Genomic DNA, 22,858 nt, shown 5'->3' on the forward strand with positions numbered 1-22,858 from the left:
CACTCTCGTAATACGTTTATCGAAATGGTCTTGAAGTTCACCAAACTTCTTCGCGAATTCTGCTTCCATCTCTTCCATGTTGAGCCCACCCAGGGACGCCAGAAAGAAGTGTAGCGTTTTCTTCTTTAGACAAAAGTAAGACCGCTCACGAACTCAACCACAAGCAACTGACTTTATTCTTAAACTATAAAATGCAACGTCACGCCCACGAAATTAACCAATCAACAGCAGCACGCAAAATACAGGAATGTGCCAATAATGTAAAACGAAGGAATGCGGTAAACGAAGGAATGCGTAAACGAAGGACTGCGGTACTAGCAATTAACTCACGCTCTGTAACTTAACATAGACATAGAATAAAACATAAATCGCGCTCTGAATAGAGGAAATACACAGCTAAGACATAAAATAAATACACAACTATAAGAATTCATCACACTATTTATTGCAAATTTTTTTTAGTTTGCTTCAGTGTTCTTTGTGTTTTCTTTCACACTCAAATAAAACACACAATGTCTTTAATAAATTTTGTTTCATTATTGGAAAAGAAAAGAGCTGTTGAAACACTTACAGCAAACTTTAAATACAGAGAGGTAACACAAGCTGCATAACTACAGTCGAAGTCGAAAAATGGCAGAGTATAAAAGTAGAAAAGATAGCGCCATTGAAATGTACAGAATTGAAATGTACAGAATTAGTAAATAACAAAACAGTATTTGTACAGTTTTATATTATTATTAACTTGCACTTTGAGATGTCAGATACTGTGAAATGACAGCAATTTCTCAATTGCTTTCGCTCGTGGCATGCCCCGTAGAGTTGCTGCAACAAAATTTCCAAATAAAAACATATGACTGACAGAAACTAAACTTTTAATCAAATGTGCCAACCTGAAAATCTTGGTTTCTTGCCTTGCTTTGGAAGTTGATGGCTTACTTGCTGGAATGGGTGACTCGCTTGGTGGAATGGGTGACTCACTTTCTTCTTCTATCACCTCAAGTGTTATTAGTTCTGCAAAATACAACCACAATTATATCTACAGTTAAAATTATTGAAACCTAAATAAATAGAAATACCATCTTCTGCCACAGTTTCATCTTGTGTGAAGTAAACCACAGGACTTGAAGGCGGTGAAAGTTTCCAACAGTACTGTAACAAACCATAGTTGTTAAAAGTTGCAATGCAGAATTTATATCAAAACCACTCAAATTTTGTGCCTTAAATGAACCTTTAAAAATTTTAGTGCCTCGTAGTGTTCCCACAATGGCAAGTTTGCAGCAGCACCACTACTGTTTGTTGAGTTTTTAAATTTTCGCTTTTCTTTTGCAAAGCGGTCTCTCAAGGTTTTCCAGCGTTTCATGCAACTATCCACTAAAACAACATTACATTAGTTGCTGTTCAAAACAATATCAGTACATTTATCCTACCTGGCTGGCCAGTGCACTGAATTTTCTTTCCGTTGCTTCGTGAGTCATAGAGACAAGGTGAATCTTCCACCATTTATGAGCATTTCATTATTTTGAAACAAACAAGCTGTAAACAACAGTTTTTAAAAACCACCAGAAAATAATATCATAACAAGCCAAAAACCACCAGAAAATAATATCATAACAAACCAATAACGCCATTACATTAAATTTAAAATTTTAACTATTCATGAAACAACCTTTTTTAATAGTTTTACAACATACAGTTTGCACCATTGTCATTGGTATTTCTGAAATTTTTGAAATCCATGTTTTAAGTTTACAGTAATTAATCACGAAACAATTAATATGTGAACAAAAGTACCCAAAACTACGAAAAACTAATCATAACAAGCCAAATACTCCAAGGTTCTGTACCCAGCAAACCATCCAGATACTAGTGCGGCTGACGGAAAAGGAATTTAACTGTTTTCCGTCTTCCGCTTCAACCGCAAAAATCACGTCGTCACGACATGACGCCGACTGGTGTGAATGCCCCTGTCGCTTTCCGCTAGATCAAAAACCGCCCAGCTACCGTCAACCGCGTCTGGTGTGAATCCAGCTTAATGCAAAAAACTGCGCAACCATCGGAACCGTAGGCCGGACTCTTTAGGAAAGTCTAAAGACAAAAAACATTTTACCAGAAACAAAAGATCGACGGTTACAACAGTAAAGATAATAAACTCCCCACCACAACTACAGCAAACGTTATCTGCTAATGGAAGAGAATATTGTTTTGAAGTCGACACAGAAGCAGGTGAATTTTTTTTATTAGAGAAACGATGGGAAGAAATGAAAAGACCAACACTACGACCTATTTATGGGAGATACGAATCGGCATCCCATCATAAACTTCCAGTACTCGGAATTTTCTCTGCACAATGTACCAGAACAAGAAAATGTGGTAAACGACAATCCACCAACAGGTATGAACATTTTTGTAACAAAAATACCGGGTTTACACCTAATTGGACGTGAGGGTGTTAGACAATTACATTTGTCCATTGACGCAATTCCGTTAAAACAAAGCAATACGGTAAACACCATAAGTTCACAAGAAGAACCAAAATGCCCAAAATATTTGGCACTACAGCAATCCTGTGTACAATTATATAAAGAATTCGAACAAATATTTGGTTAACGAATAACGAATTTAAGATTACTGCGTTTTAAGTTAACCCCGTATTTCTACGTTATCGTTATTCTGTTGGAAACACTGGCGCTTCTTATTATTACTTTCCCGTGCGACGCCGAAGCCGGTTTACTTTTATATATACCGTGCTCACTGGCTCTACAGAGTCACTGTTAGTTTAACCAGTATTACTGCGTTTGCATTAATGTCTGATTTTACATCTCTCACTTTGTTTTAGCTTTTTAACTAAGTGTAAGCTATGCTCTGTTACGAGCTAGGATGCCTCAAAGATGTCTAACTTGACATTAAATTTAAGCCGGATGCCATTTTTTTGCAAACCACGTCCTATCCCACAATACATACAATTGGGAGGCAGTTAAAGCCGACTGATCCAAAAGTGATGCTGACAGAATCACGTAACGATGCTGTCATTGCACAGCTGATGCGATATCCTCGAGAAGGCTGGCCTCCAAGTGATGACCAACTACGTGGCGAAGTACGAAATTTTAAAAAGATTCAAGATTCCTTGTCAGTGGTAAATGGATGTCTATTATACGGGACGAGATTGGTAATACCAAGTTTACGACAGCCGGTGTTGCAATTGTTGCATCTCGCACATTTTGAAATACAAAGAATGAAACAACTTGCACGTACGGGTGTTTATTGGCTGGACATTAATGAAGACATTCTGAATGCAACTCGAGCTTGCATAACGTATGCTCAGTTTCAAAGCAAAGGATACTACCAGAGAAACCTTGGAGCCAAGTTCACGTGGATCATGCTATCAATTTCATGGGACATAATTGGCTTGTCATGATAGATGCTTTTTCAAAATATCCTTGTATTCACATGACCAGTTCAATTTTAACCAAGACAACTACGGACTTATTAGAGATCGGCTTCGCTCATCTGGGTTATCCCCATACGATTGTATCAGACAATGCCACATGTTTTAAATCGGAAGAATTTCAAGAATGGTGTAAAGAACGCGGTGTTACACAATTGTCAGGCGCACCCTATCACCCTGCTACAAATGGAGCTGCAGAACGTCTTGTTTTAATCTTTTAAACAAGCGTTATAAAAATCCCCACTACCACCCAAAGCAGCTATACAGGAATTTTTAATACAATATCGACGTACACCTTTGATTACAGGATTTTCACCAAGTGAACTACTACACAATAGACAAATCCGTACCAAGATTGCCGTGACCAACCTTCACCTGTTCATCTGGCTCAAAGCCATCAACTACAAACAGGACTACACCCTACAGGCCCTGCCAAAGACAACCCTTTTATCGTGGGATCCCATGTTATGCTCTGTGTTGTGGGCCTCGGAAAAGTACAAATCCCAAGTGGACTACGGGGGTAATAGAATAAATTTTGGGTCCAAGAACTTTTAAAGTTAAGGTCGACGGAGACCATATTGTAAAGCGACACCTTGAACAAATATACCCTGTATTACAAATGTACCTACTAGTCGCCCACCAATTCGCCGATCTACCCGGCTACGTAAACAACGTGTTGTATATTGATCGCTACTGTACATGTTTACATTATGTTTTTTGTTCTATACATGTGCCACAAAGTTACTGGAGAGGTGTTATGATATTACGTTTGGTCCCCAATCTACTTTATTTGTTATAGCGCCACCATGCGATATTTTGTGAGTCACATGTTACGTTACCGAATGACATTGACAAAGATTTTGTTCTAATTCATTACATATTAAACCGTGACGTTAATACTACATTTTGATCTGTTTGGTGCGCTAACCTTTTTTCTATTTGAATAAACGACCAGAGGTCACAACACTCGCCTTTTTTGTATTTTGGAAAATAATATTTTACCACAGAGCTTCCATCGTTTCGCTTTGAAAACTTTCTTCCACAATTTTCATTGTAGTGCTAAAAAGTGTCGGAAAATTGTAAACGTCATAGCTTTTTTGAAATAATTGGTATTTTTAAAGTCACAATATTATCGGCATAGCGTTCCACGGTGAGAAACACACGAAGCTTTGGGGCAAACTGCTGTATGCCTTCAATAATGTCGTTTGTTGTCGGGTGCTCAACTGAGCAGGACTACATGTTTTAAAAGCCTTGAACCACTTTTTCAAGTTCCACATACGCTTGTGTGCCCATGGGCGTCGATTTCCGCCTGCCACCCCAGTTTGAATGCCCCGGGTGTTAGAGAACCTAACGCTGTATTGGCGTCGTCGCATTTACGCGATTAATTTGGTTCGAAGTAAACGTTCGTTACGGTCAAAAACGTCTCGCCGTATGGTTTTGCAACATTGGAATGGCATTATGGCGAAATACAGCTTATTGTTTCGCTGGGATTGGACTTTAAACTATAACTGGCATGCACCATACGCATGCTTTTATAAAGTATGTTGAACACGCAACAATGACGCTTTGTTTGTAATAAAAGTATACATAAAGAAAACAGGATTGTAAAAGTTGTAAACCGGACGGTGATCGGTTAAAGAGTCTGGACCACGCTCATACAAGTTGGTTTTAAATGAAAATTTACACTTAATAAATACTTATCTGTGGTAATTTTTTGTGAAAAAAATATTTAGTTTGACCAAAAAAACGTTTTAAAAAGTGCCAAAAAATGCCTATTGTTGCGTCACTCGCGGGCACTATGACGTTAATTACGTCACGATCCTTTCTAATCGATCAGCTGATTTAGGCTTTGCTGTTTGCAGCAAAACAGAGTGTACCGTCCACATAGCATTTTTTGTTACTTTTAAATTAAGAAATATGCGTAGATATTGCCGTGGCCTGATTTTAGTTTAAAATTAATGTTTTTTAAAATTGTTTGTAATCAATTCTCCAGTGGACCCATCAGATGACATTAGCACACCAGTACAGATGATTAATTATTTTTTAGACCATTCTGGAATAATACTTTTCCATAGCGTTGCTACTTTTTGTTTCCAAAATGCCCTTTATAAGTAAAGCAAATGTAAGTAACTTCATTTATTATACTAACCTGCACAAGCTGAAAGTGTACCAGTTTGTTGGATTGAGCATCACGCATCAGGACTGTCACCTCTGCCGGACGTAATATGTTTTACGTGCGTCTGTCACCCAAGCTACCAAATCGTCTTATAAACCGTCTTAATGACTAACTAAAGGCACAGTCTGGTGTAGGCGCCTTTGCGAGTAAAAAAGGTTGTTAAAGCAGCGATCTAAATGTTTTATGTTCGTCGCGTGTCCGTAATTATCAGGTAACGAAATCAATCTCTCGTGTAACAAACCTTAATAACCAAATGTTAGGCACAGGCAATAAACATGTAGATTATATTAAAGTTAAAAAGAATCAAGCAAAAGTTAAAAAAATCAAGCAAAAAAAACTTTTTTTAATAGTAATTGTAATAAAAGTATAGACACATTGTAAAAACAACTTACTGCAATCTAACCATTTCTTTCTTGGTTCGTCTTCAGATAAAAGTGGATGTGCACAACGTGGATAAATCAAAGTCCATAGAAATCACAAGTTAAGAAACGTAACAATTTGGACGCCATTTTTGTTCGAACAATTTGGCGGGAATGAGAAAGCTAGTATGTTTATGCTGTATATAGAACTGCGTTATATTGGTGTTTTGTAGCTTATATAACACTTTATGGTGTTTGTGTACTTTGTATTTCATCAGTCTGTGTATTGGTAACATGTTATCGACAATAATTGTTAGCATGGTTGAATATTTTGCTCCTAACTGCACTGAAAGCAGCAGTGAAAATGTTACGTCTTTCCTTTTTCATTGAAGTCAGAAAGAAGGAAAAGTTGGTTTGTCAACGACAGAAAAGGTGACAACTGGTTTCCAATAGCAGGCAGTAGTTTACGCGAAGTATACTTTTAAGAAAAAAGCTGTATAGGGATGTTATATGCCACTGTTGTGTATATATAAGCAAATATATAGCATATATGAGGTCAACTTTTTTACATGGGAAAGTTTAGGAATTAAGTAATAATTTAAAAGTATTTTTAGTTAGTCTTATTTATGCAAACAGCGTTTTTATTTGCGAAGCACAGCTGCTTACAGTTAGACTTTTTTGGGTTACATTATGTCAGTTTGAAAGAATTCGCAAAAATTTTAATTTGACCTACTCAATTTTTTATGTTTCTATTTTAAAACAGCCGGTACATTCCATGACCACACTGCGTGGCGAAAAGTTTACTAAATGCAACAAAAAGTGCAAAACATTCAGTATTGGAAGTTATGATCATCTTCACTTGTGGCAACTGCAACCAGGAGTTTAAGTTTCAAGTGAAGCAAGGAGGTTCTATATTTATTTTAAATATTTGGGAGTACCCAGGAGATGTATAATGTCCTCCTAATTGCCATAAATTTGTTACTTAAGGGGTATATAACGAGTGCATTGTCCTACAAGGGTATATAACGAGATTTATTTATGCAGTTTATTAACAACGTGACAAACAACGATTAGGGTTGAACAAACGAGTGTGAGGATACCAACTGAAGTTAGGTTCTGTAGATACAAAGGAAACAATATTATGAACAAAGTTTTTCCTCTTTGTTATTGCTGCAGATGCTGCTGAACAAAGTGATCTGAACAGATGTCGATTGGCCCAAAAGCTTGTTATGAAAAATCTGATAAAAGAACGGTTGAGTTTTTGTAACTCAAGACGATGGGATTAATAAAATGTCAATAAAATACTTACACCTTCCATTTGGTTGGGAAGACTTTTTTAATGGTTTGCTCACTTTCCTGGATTTTCAAATAAATTAAGCAAGAGAAAAGTTGTTTTCATTATTGAAAACAAATTATTGGGCAATGTTACAATTTTGCAATACAGCATGTTGTTTGTACTTCATTGTAGACATTTTATACTTACACCTTCCATTTGGTTGGGAAGACTTTTTTAATGGTTTGCTCACTTTCCTGGATTTTCAAATAAATTAAGCAAGAGAAAAGTTGTTTTCATTATTGAAAACAAATTATTGGGCAATGTTACAATTTTGCAATACAGCATGTTGTTTGTACTTCATTGTAGACATTTTAATAAAATGTTTTGGCAATAATGGTTTGGCTTTAAAAATTTGCTTGCTGCATATGCGTTACTTTAGTTTAGTAGTAGTTGTGCAACATGCAGATGAAGGATTAACAATGATTTACCACATACTTGACAGTATAGAAAGCTTGATGTTATTATGGATTTGGCTTCCCATTAAAATAAATACCATTGGTTGAGATTTAAAAATTAGCATTATTAATTAAAAAACCTGGAACATTATAGAATGTTTCATTATTGAATCTATTTTTCCCAGACTGTAACTTCTTTTAAAGTTCAAGGATTAAATTTTTGTTGCCTATTTATTATTAGTAATTTAAAATCGCCAGAGCCAATGTCACCGCTCAAAGCGAATCTATGTAAAAACAGTACACACATATTCAACATCATTAAAAAACTTCATATACATACACTACTGATATCTGATGCTACTATTATATGCCTATTTAATAGCGTACTTTACTGTTACTGGGTTATTCGTATTTTGGCTATAAAATAACATAGTTTTGGTTCCTGCCCTATTAAAATGCTAAAAATGTCTCTGTAAATGCCTAATTCGTCTGTAAAGAAGACATTTTGCATATATTTCGCAGTATCGCCATCATCAGCTGTACAGCTGCTCGAACAAAAATGGCGTCCATGCACTCGTAAACAATAGACAAGTTAGTTGCTTAACTTGTGATTTCTATGGACTTTGGGATAAATAAGGCTATCATGAACATGTACATTCGGTGTGGTTCAGGATTGACTTCCATTTGTCCGCAATCAATTCTCCAGTGGATCCATCAGATGACATAGCACACCAGTACAGATGATTAATTATTTTTTTAGACCATTCTTGAATAATACTTTTCCATAGCGTTGCTACTTTTTGTTTCATTGCTCTGTAAACAAAATGCCATTTATGAGTAAAGCAAATGTAAGTAACTTCATTTATTATACTAACCTGCACAAGCTGAAAGTGTACCAGTTTGTTGGATTGAGCATCAAGCTGTATGCCTGTATTTCGCACTGTGACCAGGACTGAGCTGTATGCCTGTATTTCGCACTGTGACCAGGACTGTCACATCTGCCATCCCCACATATAACCAGATCATTACTTCTTGTTCTAGGTTCTTGCAAGATTGTCTGCTGTTCTTTTATTCACACATAATGTACTATGGGCTGAATAATGTTAGAAAATGCCTTATAAAAGTTGTCTGCGAAATCTCTGCAACGTTGATGGATTTGAACAACCGTACAGCTTTTGTATATAATAAGCCATTACATGCAATACCACAAGATAAAAGCAAGTTTCCAACAGGGGCATTTCGTATTAATGGTTGACCACTTCCGGTAAAAAGGAACACTTGGTACATGCTTGTTCCACTTTAATAAAGGATCCTCTTTTATTTTTAACTACAGATTGACATTCTCCGGTGCATAACGGGCAGGTGGCAATCAATTCCATGAGATTACTATTAAACACAATGAACTTTTCTTCTTGAATTGGGCCAGCATCTTTAAAAGATGTGTCACTGGAAAATACATTTCAATGCCTTTTGAAAATATAGTAAAGTAAATTTAATCAGAAAAAAATTACTAGTGTTAAGAACTGTACATTGGTAAATATATGCAAACTATTGTACCCTGGAAAAATGTCGATGTTGCTTGCGTTCGTGGAGGCATCTTCAGGAACAAATGTTGGGTCTGTAATTTCATCATCAATGTATGTCATACGTTTTTGGCAGCTTTAAAATCTCATTTTTTAAACGTTCATATTTTTTAAATTAAAGCTTATTTTATAAACTAGCTTTTAATTAATCATCAATAGACCAATAGTCACAAATATTCGTATTCCTGCCCAAAACCATTTCGCAAAGGTAACTTTAAATGCAGATGTTGTTTAAGAAACAAAAATAACTATTAACAATCTGAATCCGGTTAAGTTACAAAAACTAATTCTCCACCAAGCTTGGTAGGCTATTTTAAATGGTTTTCCTATTCACTGCTATCATTTGATCCCATTGATCACTAACAAGTAACTCCCCAGACCGAAACTGCCCAACTTTTAAGCCACAATGATTTGTATTCCTGCCCAAATCAGAAAGGATATTTCTTTGCTCCGATACAAGTCTCTTGTTTAAATAAGTTGCTTCATACAAGTTGATTTTACAATTAAACATAATTTATATACCCATTTCAGACTGTTCGGAACGCACAATATAGCTCCAAACCCTCCGGAACAAAATATTTAAATTATAAGACGAAACACATTTTTTGGGTTCATCTGAAATCTTTTTACAGCATTGAAACATCATCACAACTACACAAGACAAAACTCACCAATGTTTATATGCAGCTTAACCCATTTGCAAAAGTATTAGGTTTACTTTGAGTGTCTTCTATACTCACAACATTTATCTGATTTGTAGATGAGAGTGGGTCTAGCAAGAGATACTCTTAGTCTTAGAGTGGCATATGCTTTGGAAGATGTTCCTGGATCTAAGGGCACACAAGATTGTTTGATAAGTGAAAATACTATATAGTAGGGTGGGGGGAGATGGGACACCTATTCATTTTATTTTCTCGTCCCATTTGGTAGTAAACAAAGAACATTTAACAAATTCATAAACCGTATCTTACGACTCCCACAGACCGTTGTTAATTGTTTAAAACACGGTCAGGACATATGGATTTTATGTGCTAAATGTGTCGCATCTTCCCCCACCCTAGTATATATATATATGAAAAGATATATATAATATAAGTGAACTGATTACCGATTGTTTGCAGATGGCAATGGTTCAACATAGTTACATGTGGTGTAATGAACCCAATAAGATCCTGTGACGATGAACGACTGATTTGGCTGAAAAATCAATTTCGGAAATATTTGTTAGATTGGCGGGTAAACTATTTTGTTTTAACTAGGATGGCACCATGAAAGTACAATTTTATCTAAATTTGAACGGAATGAAGTTGACATTGCATCCGGGAAAGAAAAAAGGATCCCTGCAAAACGAACGTATGATGGGTTATACCTATTGTTTACAACGACAAACATCGTTCATCTCACAAAACATTTGTTGCAAAATGTAATTGAATATTTATGTCTAAAAACCTTGCCCCAAGATGTCTTAAAAGCTGCATTTGTAAACCTGGTGAGAAATTTATATTTAAAAATATAAATGGTTATATAACTTGACAACAAGTTTTACAAGCCACACTAAAAATTTTTGAAATCTGTAAAAAAATAAAACAGAATAAATAACAAATTAAAATTTAAAGTTTATGAAATATTACAACAAGTTTTAAGCCACATTAAAAGTTTCAGAAATCTGTAAAAAAAATAAAACAGAATTAGGAACAAATTAAAATTTAAGAATTAATAACGTTTATTATACTTCAGAGATCAAACATGAAAGGAAATACAAACCCGAATGTTGCACAAGTGAGCTACGGTGTGTCTGCAATCAAACAAAGAATTATTATTAAAAAAGTTAAAGAGGGCAACACTACATTTGGTAAATAAATGCATGGACACATGTATGCCACCATAAAGAACTAATATAATGGAGTGCACACTCCTGTTATTTCGATAGACGGGTAACGCTTGATTTCGCCGATCCCATGTGACAGTTGCCAATAGCAACGCCACAGCTTAAAACAAAAAATGTGTACTTTGCTGAACCAGTGAACCTAGTTCGTTAATAATATACTGATTATAGTTTAAACGAGTTTTTTATTTAATCGTTTTAAATTTTCATATTGTTAATTATTTAGAAATATAACATTAAAATGAATCATTGTATACATCTGCTGCTGTCAAGCGATGTCTCTAAAATACGCGCGAACAGCGCGAACGTCTCTAAAATGCGCGCGAACAGCGCGAACGTCTATAAAATAAGCGCAAACGTGTTTTACAGAAAGAATTGGGTCCCTTTAAAATGTGCTGGTTGCGCGTGGTTGCGAATATTTTCCTAAATATAGGTCAAAATCAAAAAGAGTTGCACTTATATTACTCGTCTCATTAATACCATTCTAACGGTGCCTAAAAATTAATTCTAGAACCAATATTTACGAAGTTATGACCAAAAATGTTTTTTCTATTCCGCGTGGTGGCGGATATTTTTTTAAATATAGGTCAAAATTAAAAAGGGTTGCATTTATATTATACGTCTCATTAATACCATTCTAACGGTGACTAAAAATTAATTCTACCTCTAATATTTACGAAGTTATGACCAAAAATGTGATTCCTATTTCGCGTGGTTGCGGGTATTTTCTTAAAATATAGGTCAAAATTGAAAAGGGTTGCATTTATATTATACGTCTCATTAATACCATTCTAACGGTGCCTAAAAATTAATTCTACCTCCAATATTTACGAAGTTATGACCAAAAATGTGATTCCTATTAACCGTGGTTGCGGATATTTTCTTAAATATAGGTCAAAATTAAAAAGGGTTGCATTTATATTTTTCGTCTCAATAATACCATTCTAACGGTGCTTCAAAATTATTCTACCTTCAATACTTTCCGAGTTATAACAAAAAATGTGATATGCAAAAAAAGTTAAGTTTGCTCCGAATTAAAGCCGTGTTTCACAACCAAGACAATTAGGGGTTGGTGGCTGATGTGCATTGTGTTCAAGGTATATTACTTAATCCTAAATCATACATGTAATATGTAAACACGTCATACCATAATCACGTGATTCTTCTTTTCTGTGTTGGTGGTATTACCAGTATTTAGGCCAAATTTAGCCAATTACCCAACACCCATACTTATACGTTTAAATTAATGTCCTCATAGTGCTTACCAGTATTGCGGCGAAGGTCTTGTGGTATAAAATATACATTAGAGGGGAAGACGGGACACCTTTAGCATTAAATATCCCAATATCCTAATCGCGTTTTAAACAATTGACAATGGTATGTGGGAGTCGTAAGGATACAGTTTTATAATTCTTTGAATGTTCTTTGTTTACGGGACGAGAAAATATAATAAAAATGTGTCCTATCTTTCCCCATCCCACTATATATTGACTTATCCTCTCGTAACAAAGCAACGGCAGTACTCGCTTACGAGTTAACATGTATGCAACTTTGTAGATGATTGTTTTTTTTCTGTATGGATGACTATTTAGACAACCTGGTAGTCACTAATGGGCTGGAGCTCCCGCTAAGTGTCTTGCAAGAGAATTAACGAATTATGAACAATTTTGGGTTTATATTGAATAAAATAATTGGGTACAATCCCCTAAAAATATATAACAGAAATATAGTACACGGCGGTTAGAAGAGACAGTTAAAACCCATGTTAATTTTGATTAATAAGTGAATTTATTATTAGGACCTATACACGTAAAAAGTACGAAATAATATTACTGTATGCTTTGAAGCGTCACAAATTATCCTCTGCTGCAAGTGCAAGTGACTGAATTTCGAATACATTTTCCAACTATTATCGTGTTATTATAGTAGGAAGGGGGAAGATGGGACACCTTGTCAGACGAGATTTTTTTAAATTTTCTTTTTACGGACACCCATTTAATGATAATCAAAAAAAGTAATGTTACAGAACTATTCGACAATATTATCACGACATTATAAAACGCGTGTTTTGTAGTTTGCGAGTGTGAACGATTAAATTAATTTCAAAGTTTCATAAAAAAGCTTGAATATTTCGTACAATTTGATTTAGTCTCATTAAACTAGTTTTAATTTTGTGTAAAAAATGAAATATAAACATGAGGAAATTAGGCAGGGGTCAACATGACTTTAATTTGGGATAAAAACAATCAAACAACTTCGTTTTAAAGTTATATACAGTGGTGTGGGGGAAGATGGGACACCTTTTAACTCGATTTTCTCGACTCATTTAGTAGTAAACAATGAACATTCAAATAATTATGAAACTGTATCCTCACGACTCCAATAGACCGTTGTTAATTGTTTAAAACAGGATCAGGTTATTTGGATATTATGTGCTAAAGATGTCCCATCTCCCCCTACCCTACTATATATAAAATTTACATGGCAAAGCAACTAGCACAGCCGGTTAATTTCGGTAGGTTAACAAGGTGTAGAATACTGGTAATATAAAAATATTTCAATTTGGTGTCCCATCTTTCCCCACATTTTAGTTTTCAGGTTTTTATTGCCAAACTTTGAAAGGTTTGCTTTTATTTCATTATTTTTTATATCTCATGGGTGATTCAAACATAATATACTGATATAATATAAAAAAGCCAGTTTTTCGTGTTTAACGTTAGGTATGAATATATGCCGAGTCAGCATATTCCGGCATTTCACCGACACTATTGAGCACAGATGTTAGCATTGCCATCCATAAAGCAATCAAGCTCGGCTTTCCAGAGAAGTGAAAGCCTACTGTCTCCGTAATAATATGGAACCAGCATTAGGCTGCATAAACAACAGGGTTCTGCCAAACCCAAAATTAAAAGTTCAATGTATCACAATCCTGTTTCAAGACCGAACTGCATATTAAGACTAGATGTTTCTATTGCTTTTGTTATGTTTTTACAAATATATTATGGCCACAAGGTTGCACACATATTAGGCCACAAGGTTGCACACATATTAACGGTGTAACAACATTACCACACCTACACATGAACATCCAGCAATAACATTAGGCCACACAAAAGCTAAATCAGTTTCCTCTATTCTTTTGGACACATCAACAGTGATTACAGGAAACACATTGTTTAAATGTACTGCCCCCACAAGCAGTATTATATACTCAATGGCAGAAGCTTTATCCGTTCTTTGTGTAATCTCGTTTTGGTGACGTAAACTTTGTTTACGTTTTTTTCAAGATCATTGCAAGTCCTAATTTATATTAATACGTTTCGGTTTGTTCCCTTCTAACGCAGCTTGCAGCTGCACTGTTGGTAACAAATGATCTTATTGTAAAATCGAATTCGTATTTTTGTTAAAGCGTTTTTTTTAGATTAAGGCTTCTCCCAATGAAAGTTTTATTGTCACTTGTGTAATCCCGTCTTGGTGATGTAAACATTGTTTACACGTCTTTATTATGTTTACAAGTCGTTATTTGTATTATTATTTTGCGGTTCTAACGTTAAAATTTTAAACATCGTAAGAACAGGAGACGTTTTTTATTGACCTTATATAAAACAAGCACTAATTCATGTCATAAAATTATCCAAAACATACGCCCCAGCCAAATTAATTCTAAACACATAATCCTCAGCCAGATTTTGAAGAGACGAATGTACAACGCATTGCGGTTTATTGGCATTTGTCAAAAGTTGGTCTCTGTCTTCGGTTATCAAGCGGCTCGCTGAAAATTCCATGATTCCGTTCTAAAAATTCATTAAAACGGCCATCATTATTTTCTAAAATAAAATTTCATTACATTGATGAGGTGGTGGTTCACGATAGTTGGAATGCGTGTAAGCAAAAGCGGTCTTGCATATTAACATTTTTTGTTGCGTTGCGTTATATTCTGCGAAAGTTGTATTCTGCTTCTGTTTCCGTTATTTCGAACTCATGTAAGCAAAAAGGATCTGCCAAAATATCATCTACTTGTTGGGTTGCGCTAACCTTTTGGGTGGCTTTACTTGACTTGAACAAAACCCCTGCGTCATAGCTGTTCGAAGATTTTCTTTACTCCAAACCCCGGCCTCCAACCCATAGGCCATCCCCATACGCTTTGGTACTTACATACTGTTGCGGATTTTTTCGGCTTTCCAGAGAAGTGAAAGCCTACTGTCTCTGTAATAATATGGATCAAGCATAAGGCTATATAAACAATAGGGTTCTCCCAAACCTAAAATCAAAAGTTCAATGCATCACAATTCTGTTTCAAGACCGAACTGCATATTAAGACTAGATATTTCTATTGCTTCAGTTATGTTTTACAAATTCATTATGGCCACAAGGTTGCACACATATTAACGGTATAATAATACGTTGCAATTTTATTTACACACATTACCACACCTACACATGAACATCCAGCAATCACATAGGCCATACAAAAATTAAATCAGTTTCCTTCATTCTTTTAGACACATCAACATTAATTAAAGGAAAGGCATTGTTTAAATATACTGCCCCCACAAGCAGTTTTATATACTCACAAGCTTTATCTGTTCTTTGTGTAATCTCGTTTTGGTGATGTAAACTTTGTTTACGTTTTTAAGACAACTGCAAGTCCTAATTTTTTATTAATACGTTTCGGTTTGTTCCCTTCTTACGCAGCTTGCAGCTACACTGTTGGTAACAAATGATCTCATTGTAAAATCGGATTCGTATCTTTGTTAAAGCGTTTTTTTTAGATTACTGCTTCTCCCAATGAAAGTTTAGTTTGTCACTTGTGTAATCCCGTCTTGGTGATGTAAACATTGTTACTGTTTATTATGTTTACAAGTCGTTATTTGTATTATTATTTTGCGGTTTTAACGTTGCTTGTCGCTACTTAATCTCACTGCTGAAATCGTATCTTTTTCATAGCGATTTTTGCATCACTGGTTCTTGTTTCAGACAAAATAGTACGGACATCGGAAAAGACAGAGATGTGCTTGTGATAATATACCGCTACAATATGGCATTGTTGAAGTTGGTTAAGGTCTCCACTGTTTTTACACCTTTGCACTGCGAAGGTTCTCCTGTGAACAACTAACGATCACGCATACAAAGCGACCCCATGGGTGCGTGGTGGAACAGCTGAAATTTTCATTCCTAAACTTTAACATCCAAACCACTCTTCTAAAAACAGTGTCAAACATAGACTTTATTATATTTTAACTTTCGATTGAACGTAGCTACGTAATATGCCTGGTGAATCAGCACTTTTTTCCTATTAGTTTGTTTGAAGCACTTTTTGTATTAGAATGTTTTCATTGCGTCTCACCGATACCGACTGTACATTTTTCACTTTCATGTCTCCGACCCCCAACATTTACTCCACTGCACCCGACCTCCATCTCTAGGGCCCCGATCTCTATGTAAAAAATACAGCGTGTAACAACTACGAACATCTAAATACAGCGTGTAACAACTACGAACATCTGGAAAGACAAAGGTTTTTCTCCATAACAATTTCCACTGCTAGGAACTTTGTAATATGGCTGAAAACAAAGTATGGATGTGAGGCTTTAAAGGATATTAGTTATCATGTCTGGTGCTGTGGCACAGAGCGTGCCTGCTTCTTCTAACCTAGAGGTTATGGGTTCAAGGCTCGTCGCTGCTTCAACAGTGGGTGTATGTTTAATCGGGAAGACAAAGAGTTGTCCCATGGTGCTTCTTACCAGAGAGTAGCTTGTGTAGTCCATACAAACAAGCAGAACCAATGCATATTGCACCGCCAGGTTAATTAATGAGGTTTCCAACCGAAAAGGGGGTAATTGCATTTTACCAATTTCATTTTAGTACTTTTTACTTTTGAAGGGGCAACGAAAAAAAATGAGTTTCAAAACCGCAAATTCGACCGCTGGAGTAAAATAAATAGGCCGTGGCGCATTTTTGTATGGGATTTCCCATTAAGAATATACCACTCAACTTTGATCGTTTCCAGCTTCCGAAAAAGTAAAGAATACTCAAATTGTATTTCTGATTTGGTATTAATGAAGAATGCTTCTTTTTCAAAACCGTATAAAGAAAATTTGTAAAACATAGACCCTATATCTTTCAATTTTTGATTGAACGTAGCTACATAACATGCTGACTCGGCACTTTTTTCTTAAGATCATTGCAAGTCCTAATTTATATTAATACGTTTCGGTTTGTTCCCTTCTAACGCAGCTTGCAGCTGCACTGTTGGTAACAAATGATCTTATTGTAAAATCGAATTCGTATTTCTGTTAAAGCGTTTTTTTTTTAGATTAAGGCTTCTCCCAATGAAAGTTTTATTGTCACTTGTGTAATCCCGTCTTGGTGATGTAAACATTGTTTACATGTCTTTATTATGTTTACAAGTCGTTATTTGTATTATTATTTTGCGGTTCTAACGTTAAAATTTTAAACATCGTAAGAACAGGAGACGTTTTTTATTGACCTTATATAAAACAAGCACTAATTCATGTCATAAAATTATCCAAAACATACGCCCCAGCCAAATTAACTCTAAACACATAACCCTCAGCCAGATTTTGAAGAGACGAATGTACAACGCATTGCGGTTTATTGGCATTTGTCAAAAGTTGGTCTGTCTTCGGTTATCAAGCGGCTCGCTGAAAATCCCATAATTCCGTTCTAAAAATTCGTTAAAACGGCCATCATTATTTTCTAAAATAAAATTTCATTACTTTGATGAGGTGGTGGTTCACGATAGTTGGAATGCGTGTAAGCAAAAGCGGTCTTGCATATTAACATTTTTTGTTGCGTTGCGTTATATAGTGCAAAAGTTGTATTCTGCTTCTGTTTCCGTTATTTCGAACTCATGTAAGCAAAAAGGATCTGCCAAAATATTATCTACTTGTTGGGTTGCGCTAACCTTTTGGGTGGCTTTACTTGACTTGAACAAAACCCCTGCGTCATAGCTGTTCGAAGATTTTCTTTACTCCAAACCCCGGCCTCCAACCCGTAGGCCATCCCCATACGCTTTAGTACTTCGATACTGTTGCGGATTTTTTCGGCTTTCCAGAGAAGTGAAAGCCTACTGTCTCTGTAATAATATGGATCAAGCATAAGGCTATATAAACAATAGGGTTCTCCCAAACCTAAAATCAAATGTTCAATGCATCACAATTCTGTTTCAAGACCGAACTGCATATTAAGACTAGATATTTCTATTGCTTCAGTTATGTTTTACAAATTCATTATGGCCACAAGGTTGCACACATATTAACGGTATAATAATACGTTGCAATTTTATTTACACACATTACCACATGAACATCCAGCAATCACAGGCCATACAAAAATTAAATCAGTTTCCTTCATTCTTTTAGACACATCAACATTAATTAAAGGAAAGGCATTGTTTAAATAAACTGCCCCCACAAGCAGTTTTTTTTTAAATATACTGCCCCCCACAAGCAGTTATTAAGACTAGATATTTCTATTGCTTCAGTTATGTTTTACAAATTCATTATGGCCACAAGGTTGCACACATATTAACGGTATAATAATACGTTGCAATTTTATTTACACACATTACCACACCTACACATGAACATCCAGCAATAACATAGGCCATACAAAAATTAAATCACTTTCCTTCATTCTTTGAGACACACCAACATTAATTAAAGGAAAGGCATTGTTTAAATATACTGCCCCCACAAGCAGTTTTATATACTCACAAGCTTTATCTGTTCTTGGTGTAATCTCGTTTTGGTGATGTAAACTTTGTTTACGTTTTTAAGACAACTGCAAGTCCTAATTTTTTATTAATACGTTTCGGTTTGTTCCCTTCTTACGCAGCTTGCAGCTACACTGTTGGTAACAAATGATCTCATTGTAAAATCGGATTCGTATCTTTGTTAAAGCGTTTTTTTTAGATTACTGCTTCTCCCAATGAAAGTTTAGTTTGTCACTTGTGTAATCCCGTCTTGGTGATGTAAACATTGTTACTGTTTATTATGTTTACAAGTCGTTATTTGTATTATTATTTTGCGGTTTTAACGTTGCTTGTCGCTACTTAATCTCACTGCTGAAATCGTATCTTTTTCATAGCGATTTTTGCATCACTGGTTCTTGTTTCAGACAAAATAGTACGGACATCGGAAAAGACAGAGATGTGCTTGTGATAATATACCGCTACAATATGGCATTGTTGAAGTTGGTTAAGGTCTCCACTGTTTTTACACCTTTGCACTGCGAAGGTTCTCCTGTGAACAACTAACGATCACGCATACAAAGCGACCCCATGGGTGCGTGGTGGAACAGCTGAAATTTTCATTCCTAAACTTTAACATCCAAACCACTCTTCTAAAAACAGTGTCAAACATAGACTTTATTATATTTTAACTTTCGATTGAACGTAGCTACGTAATATGCCTGGTGAATCAGCACTTTTTTTCCTATTAGTTTGTTTGAAGCACTTTTTGTATTAGAATGTTTTCATTGCGTCTCACCGATACCGACTGTACATTTTTCACTTTCATGTCTCCGACCCCCAACATTTACTCCACTGCACCCGACCTCCATCTCTAGGGCCCCGATCTCTATGTAAAAAATACAGCGTGTAACAACTACGAACATCTAAATACAGCGTGTAACAACTACGAACATCTGGAAAGACAAAGGTTTTTCTCCATAACAATTTCCACTGCTAGGAACTTTGTAATATGGCTGAAAACAAAGTATGGATGTGAGGCTTTAAAGGATATTAGTTATCATGTCTGGTGCTGTGGCACAGAGCGTGCCTGCTTCTTCTAACCTAGAGGTTATGGGTTCAAGGCTCGTCGCTGCTTCAACAGTGGGTGTATGTTTAATCGGGAAGACAAAGAGTTGTCCCATGGTGCTTCTTACCAGAGAGTAGCTTGTGTAGTCCATACAAACAAGCAGAACCAATGCATATTGCACCGCCAGGTTAATTAATGAGGTTTCCAACCGAAAAGGGGGTAATTGCATTTTACCAATTTCATTTTAGTACTTTTTACTTTTGAAGGGGCAACGAAAAAAAATGAGTTTCAAAACCGCAAATTCGACCGCTGGAGTAAAATAAATAGGCCGTGGCGCATTTTTGTATGGGATTTCCCATTAAGAATATACCACTCAACTTTGATCGTTTCCAGCTTCCGAAAAAGTAAAGAATACTCAAATTGTATTTCTGATTTGGTATTAATGAAGAATGCTTCTTTTTCAAAACCGTATAAAGAAAATTTGTAAAACATAGACCCTATATCTTTCAATTTTTGATTGAACGTAGCTACATAACATGCTGACTCGGCACTTTTTTCTTATTAGTTTTGGTATAAAAAACTTTGTTTACGTTTTTTTCAAGATCATTGCAAGTCCTAATTTATAATACGTTTCGGTTTGTTCCCTTCTAACGCAGCTTGCAGCTGCACTGTTGGTAACAAATGATCTTATTGTAAAATCGAATTCGTATTTTTGTTAAAGCGTTTTTTTTAGATTAAGGCTTCTCCCAATGAAAGTTTTATTGTCACTTGTGTAATCCCGTCTTGGTGATGTAAACATTGTTTACACGTCTTTATTATGTTTACAAGTCGTTATTTGTATTATTATTTTGCGGTTCTAACGTTAAAATTTTAAACATCGTAAGAACAGGAGACGTTTTTTATTGACCTTATATAAAACAAGCACTAATTCATGTCATAAAATTATCCAAAACATACGCCCCAGCCAAATTAATTCTAAACACATAACCCTCAGCCAGATTTTGAAGAGACGAATGTACAACGCATTGCGGTTTATTGGCATTTGTCAAAAGTTGGTCTCTGTCTTCGGTTATCAAGCGGCTCGCTGAAAATTCCATGATTCCGTTCTAAAAATTCATTAAAACGGCCATCATTATTTTCTAAAATAAAATTTCATTACATTGATGAGGTGGTGGTTCACGATAGTTGGAATGCGTGTAAGCAAAAGCGGTCTTGCATATTAACATTTTTTGTTGCGTTGCGTTATATTCTGCGAAAGTTGTATTCTGCTTCTGTTTCCGTTATTTCGAACTCATGTAAGCAAAAAGGATCTGCCAAAATATCATCTACTTGTTGGGTTGCGCTAACCTTTTGGGTGGCTTTACTTGACTTGAACAAAACCCCTGCGTCATAGCTGTTCGAAGATTTTCTTTACTCCAAACCCCGGCCTCCAACCCATAGGCCATCCCCATACGCTTTGGTACTTCGATACTGTTGCGGATTTTTTCGGCTTTCCAGAGAAGTGAAAGCCTACTGACTCTGTAATAATATGGATCAAGCATGAGGCTATATAAACAATAGGGTTCTCCCAAACCTAAAATCAAATGTTCAATGCATCACAATTCTGTTTCAAGACCGAACTGCATATTAAGACTAGATATTTCTATTGCTTCAGTTATGTTTTACAAATTCATTATGGCCACAAGGTTGCACACATATTAACGGTATAATAATACGTTGCAATTTTATTTACACACATTACCACACCTACACATGAACATCCAGCAATCACATAGGCCATACAAAAATTAAATCAGTTTCCTTCATTCTTTTAGACACATCAACATTAATTAAAGGAAAGGCATTGTTTAAATATACTGCCCCCACAAGCAGTTTTATATACTCACAAGCTTTATCTGTTCTTTGTGTAATCTCGTTTTGGTGATGTAAACTTTGTTTACGTTTTTAAGACAACTGCAAGTCCTAATTTTTTATTAATACGTTTCGGTTTGTTCCCTTCTTACGCAGCTTGCAGCTACACTGTTGGTAACAAATGATCTCATTGTAAAATCGGATTCGTATCTTTGTTAAAGCGTTTTTTTAGATTACTGCTTCTCCCAATGAAAGTTTAGTTTGTCACTTGTGTAATCCCGTCTTGGTGATGTAAACATTGTTACTGTTTATTATGTTTACAAGTCGTTATTTGTATTATTATTTTGCGGTTTTAACGTTGCTTGTCGCTACTTAATCTCACTGCTGAAATCGTATCTTTTTCATAGCGATTTTTGCATCACTGGTTCTTGTTTCAGACAAAATAGTACGGACATCGGAAAAGACAGAGATGTGCTTGTGATAATATACTGCTACAATATGGCATTGTTGAAGTTGGTTAAGGTCTCCACTGTTTTTACACCTTTGCACTGCGAAGGTTCTCCTGTGAACAACTAACGATCACGCATACAAAGCGACCCCATGGGTGCGTGGTGGAACAGCTGAAATTTTCATTCCTAAACTTTAACATCCAAACCACTCTTCTAAAAACAGTGTCAAACATAGACTTTATTATATTTTAACTTTCGATTGAACGTAGCTACATAATATGCCTGGTGAATCAGCACTTTTTTCCTATTAGTTTGTTTGAAGCACTTTTTGTATTAGAATGTTTTCATTGCGTCTCACCGATACCGACTGTACATTTTTCACTTTCATGTCTCCGACCCCCAACATTTACTCCACTGCACCCGACCTCCATCTCTAGGGCCCCCCGATCTCTATGTAAAAAATACAGCGTGTAACAACTACGAACATCTAAATACAGCGTGTAACAACTACGAACATCTGGAAAGACAAAGGTTTTTCTCCATAACAATTTCCACTGCTAGGAACTTTGTAATATGGCTGAAAACAAAGTATGGAT

The 22,858-nt window shown here is 35.7% G+C and overlaps 2 protein-coding genes across 2 annotated transcripts in view; one reads left to right on the forward strand and one right to left on the reverse strand.

The window, feature by feature from the left end:
• Positions 1-22,858, forward strand: part of LOC149724213 (uncharacterized) — a 111,378-nt gene that overhangs the window by 17,786 nt on the left and 70,734 nt on the right. The gene's annotated exons all lie outside the window — the stretch shown is intronic.
• On the reverse strand, positions 154-3,299 carry LOC149724215 (uncharacterized). Its single transcript, XM_089893309.1, has 4 exons — positions 1,428-3,299; positions 1,229-1,371; positions 1,077-1,149; positions 154-1,011 (listed from the first exon to the last, which is right to left on the reverse strand). The coding sequence occupies exons 1-4, from the start codon at positions 1,498-1,500 to the stop codon at positions 758-760; spliced, it is 543 nt and encodes a 180-aa protein (XP_089749435.1). The 5' UTR covers positions 1,501-3,299; the 3' UTR covers positions 154-757.

This window comes from Ciona robusta, unplaced genomic scaffold, assembly GCF_009617815.1.
Source record: "Ciona robusta unplaced genomic scaffold, ASM961781v2 AP042738.1".
NCBI classification, from domain to species: domain Eukaryota; kingdom Metazoa; phylum Chordata; class Ascidiacea; order Phlebobranchia; family Cionidae; genus Ciona; species Ciona robusta.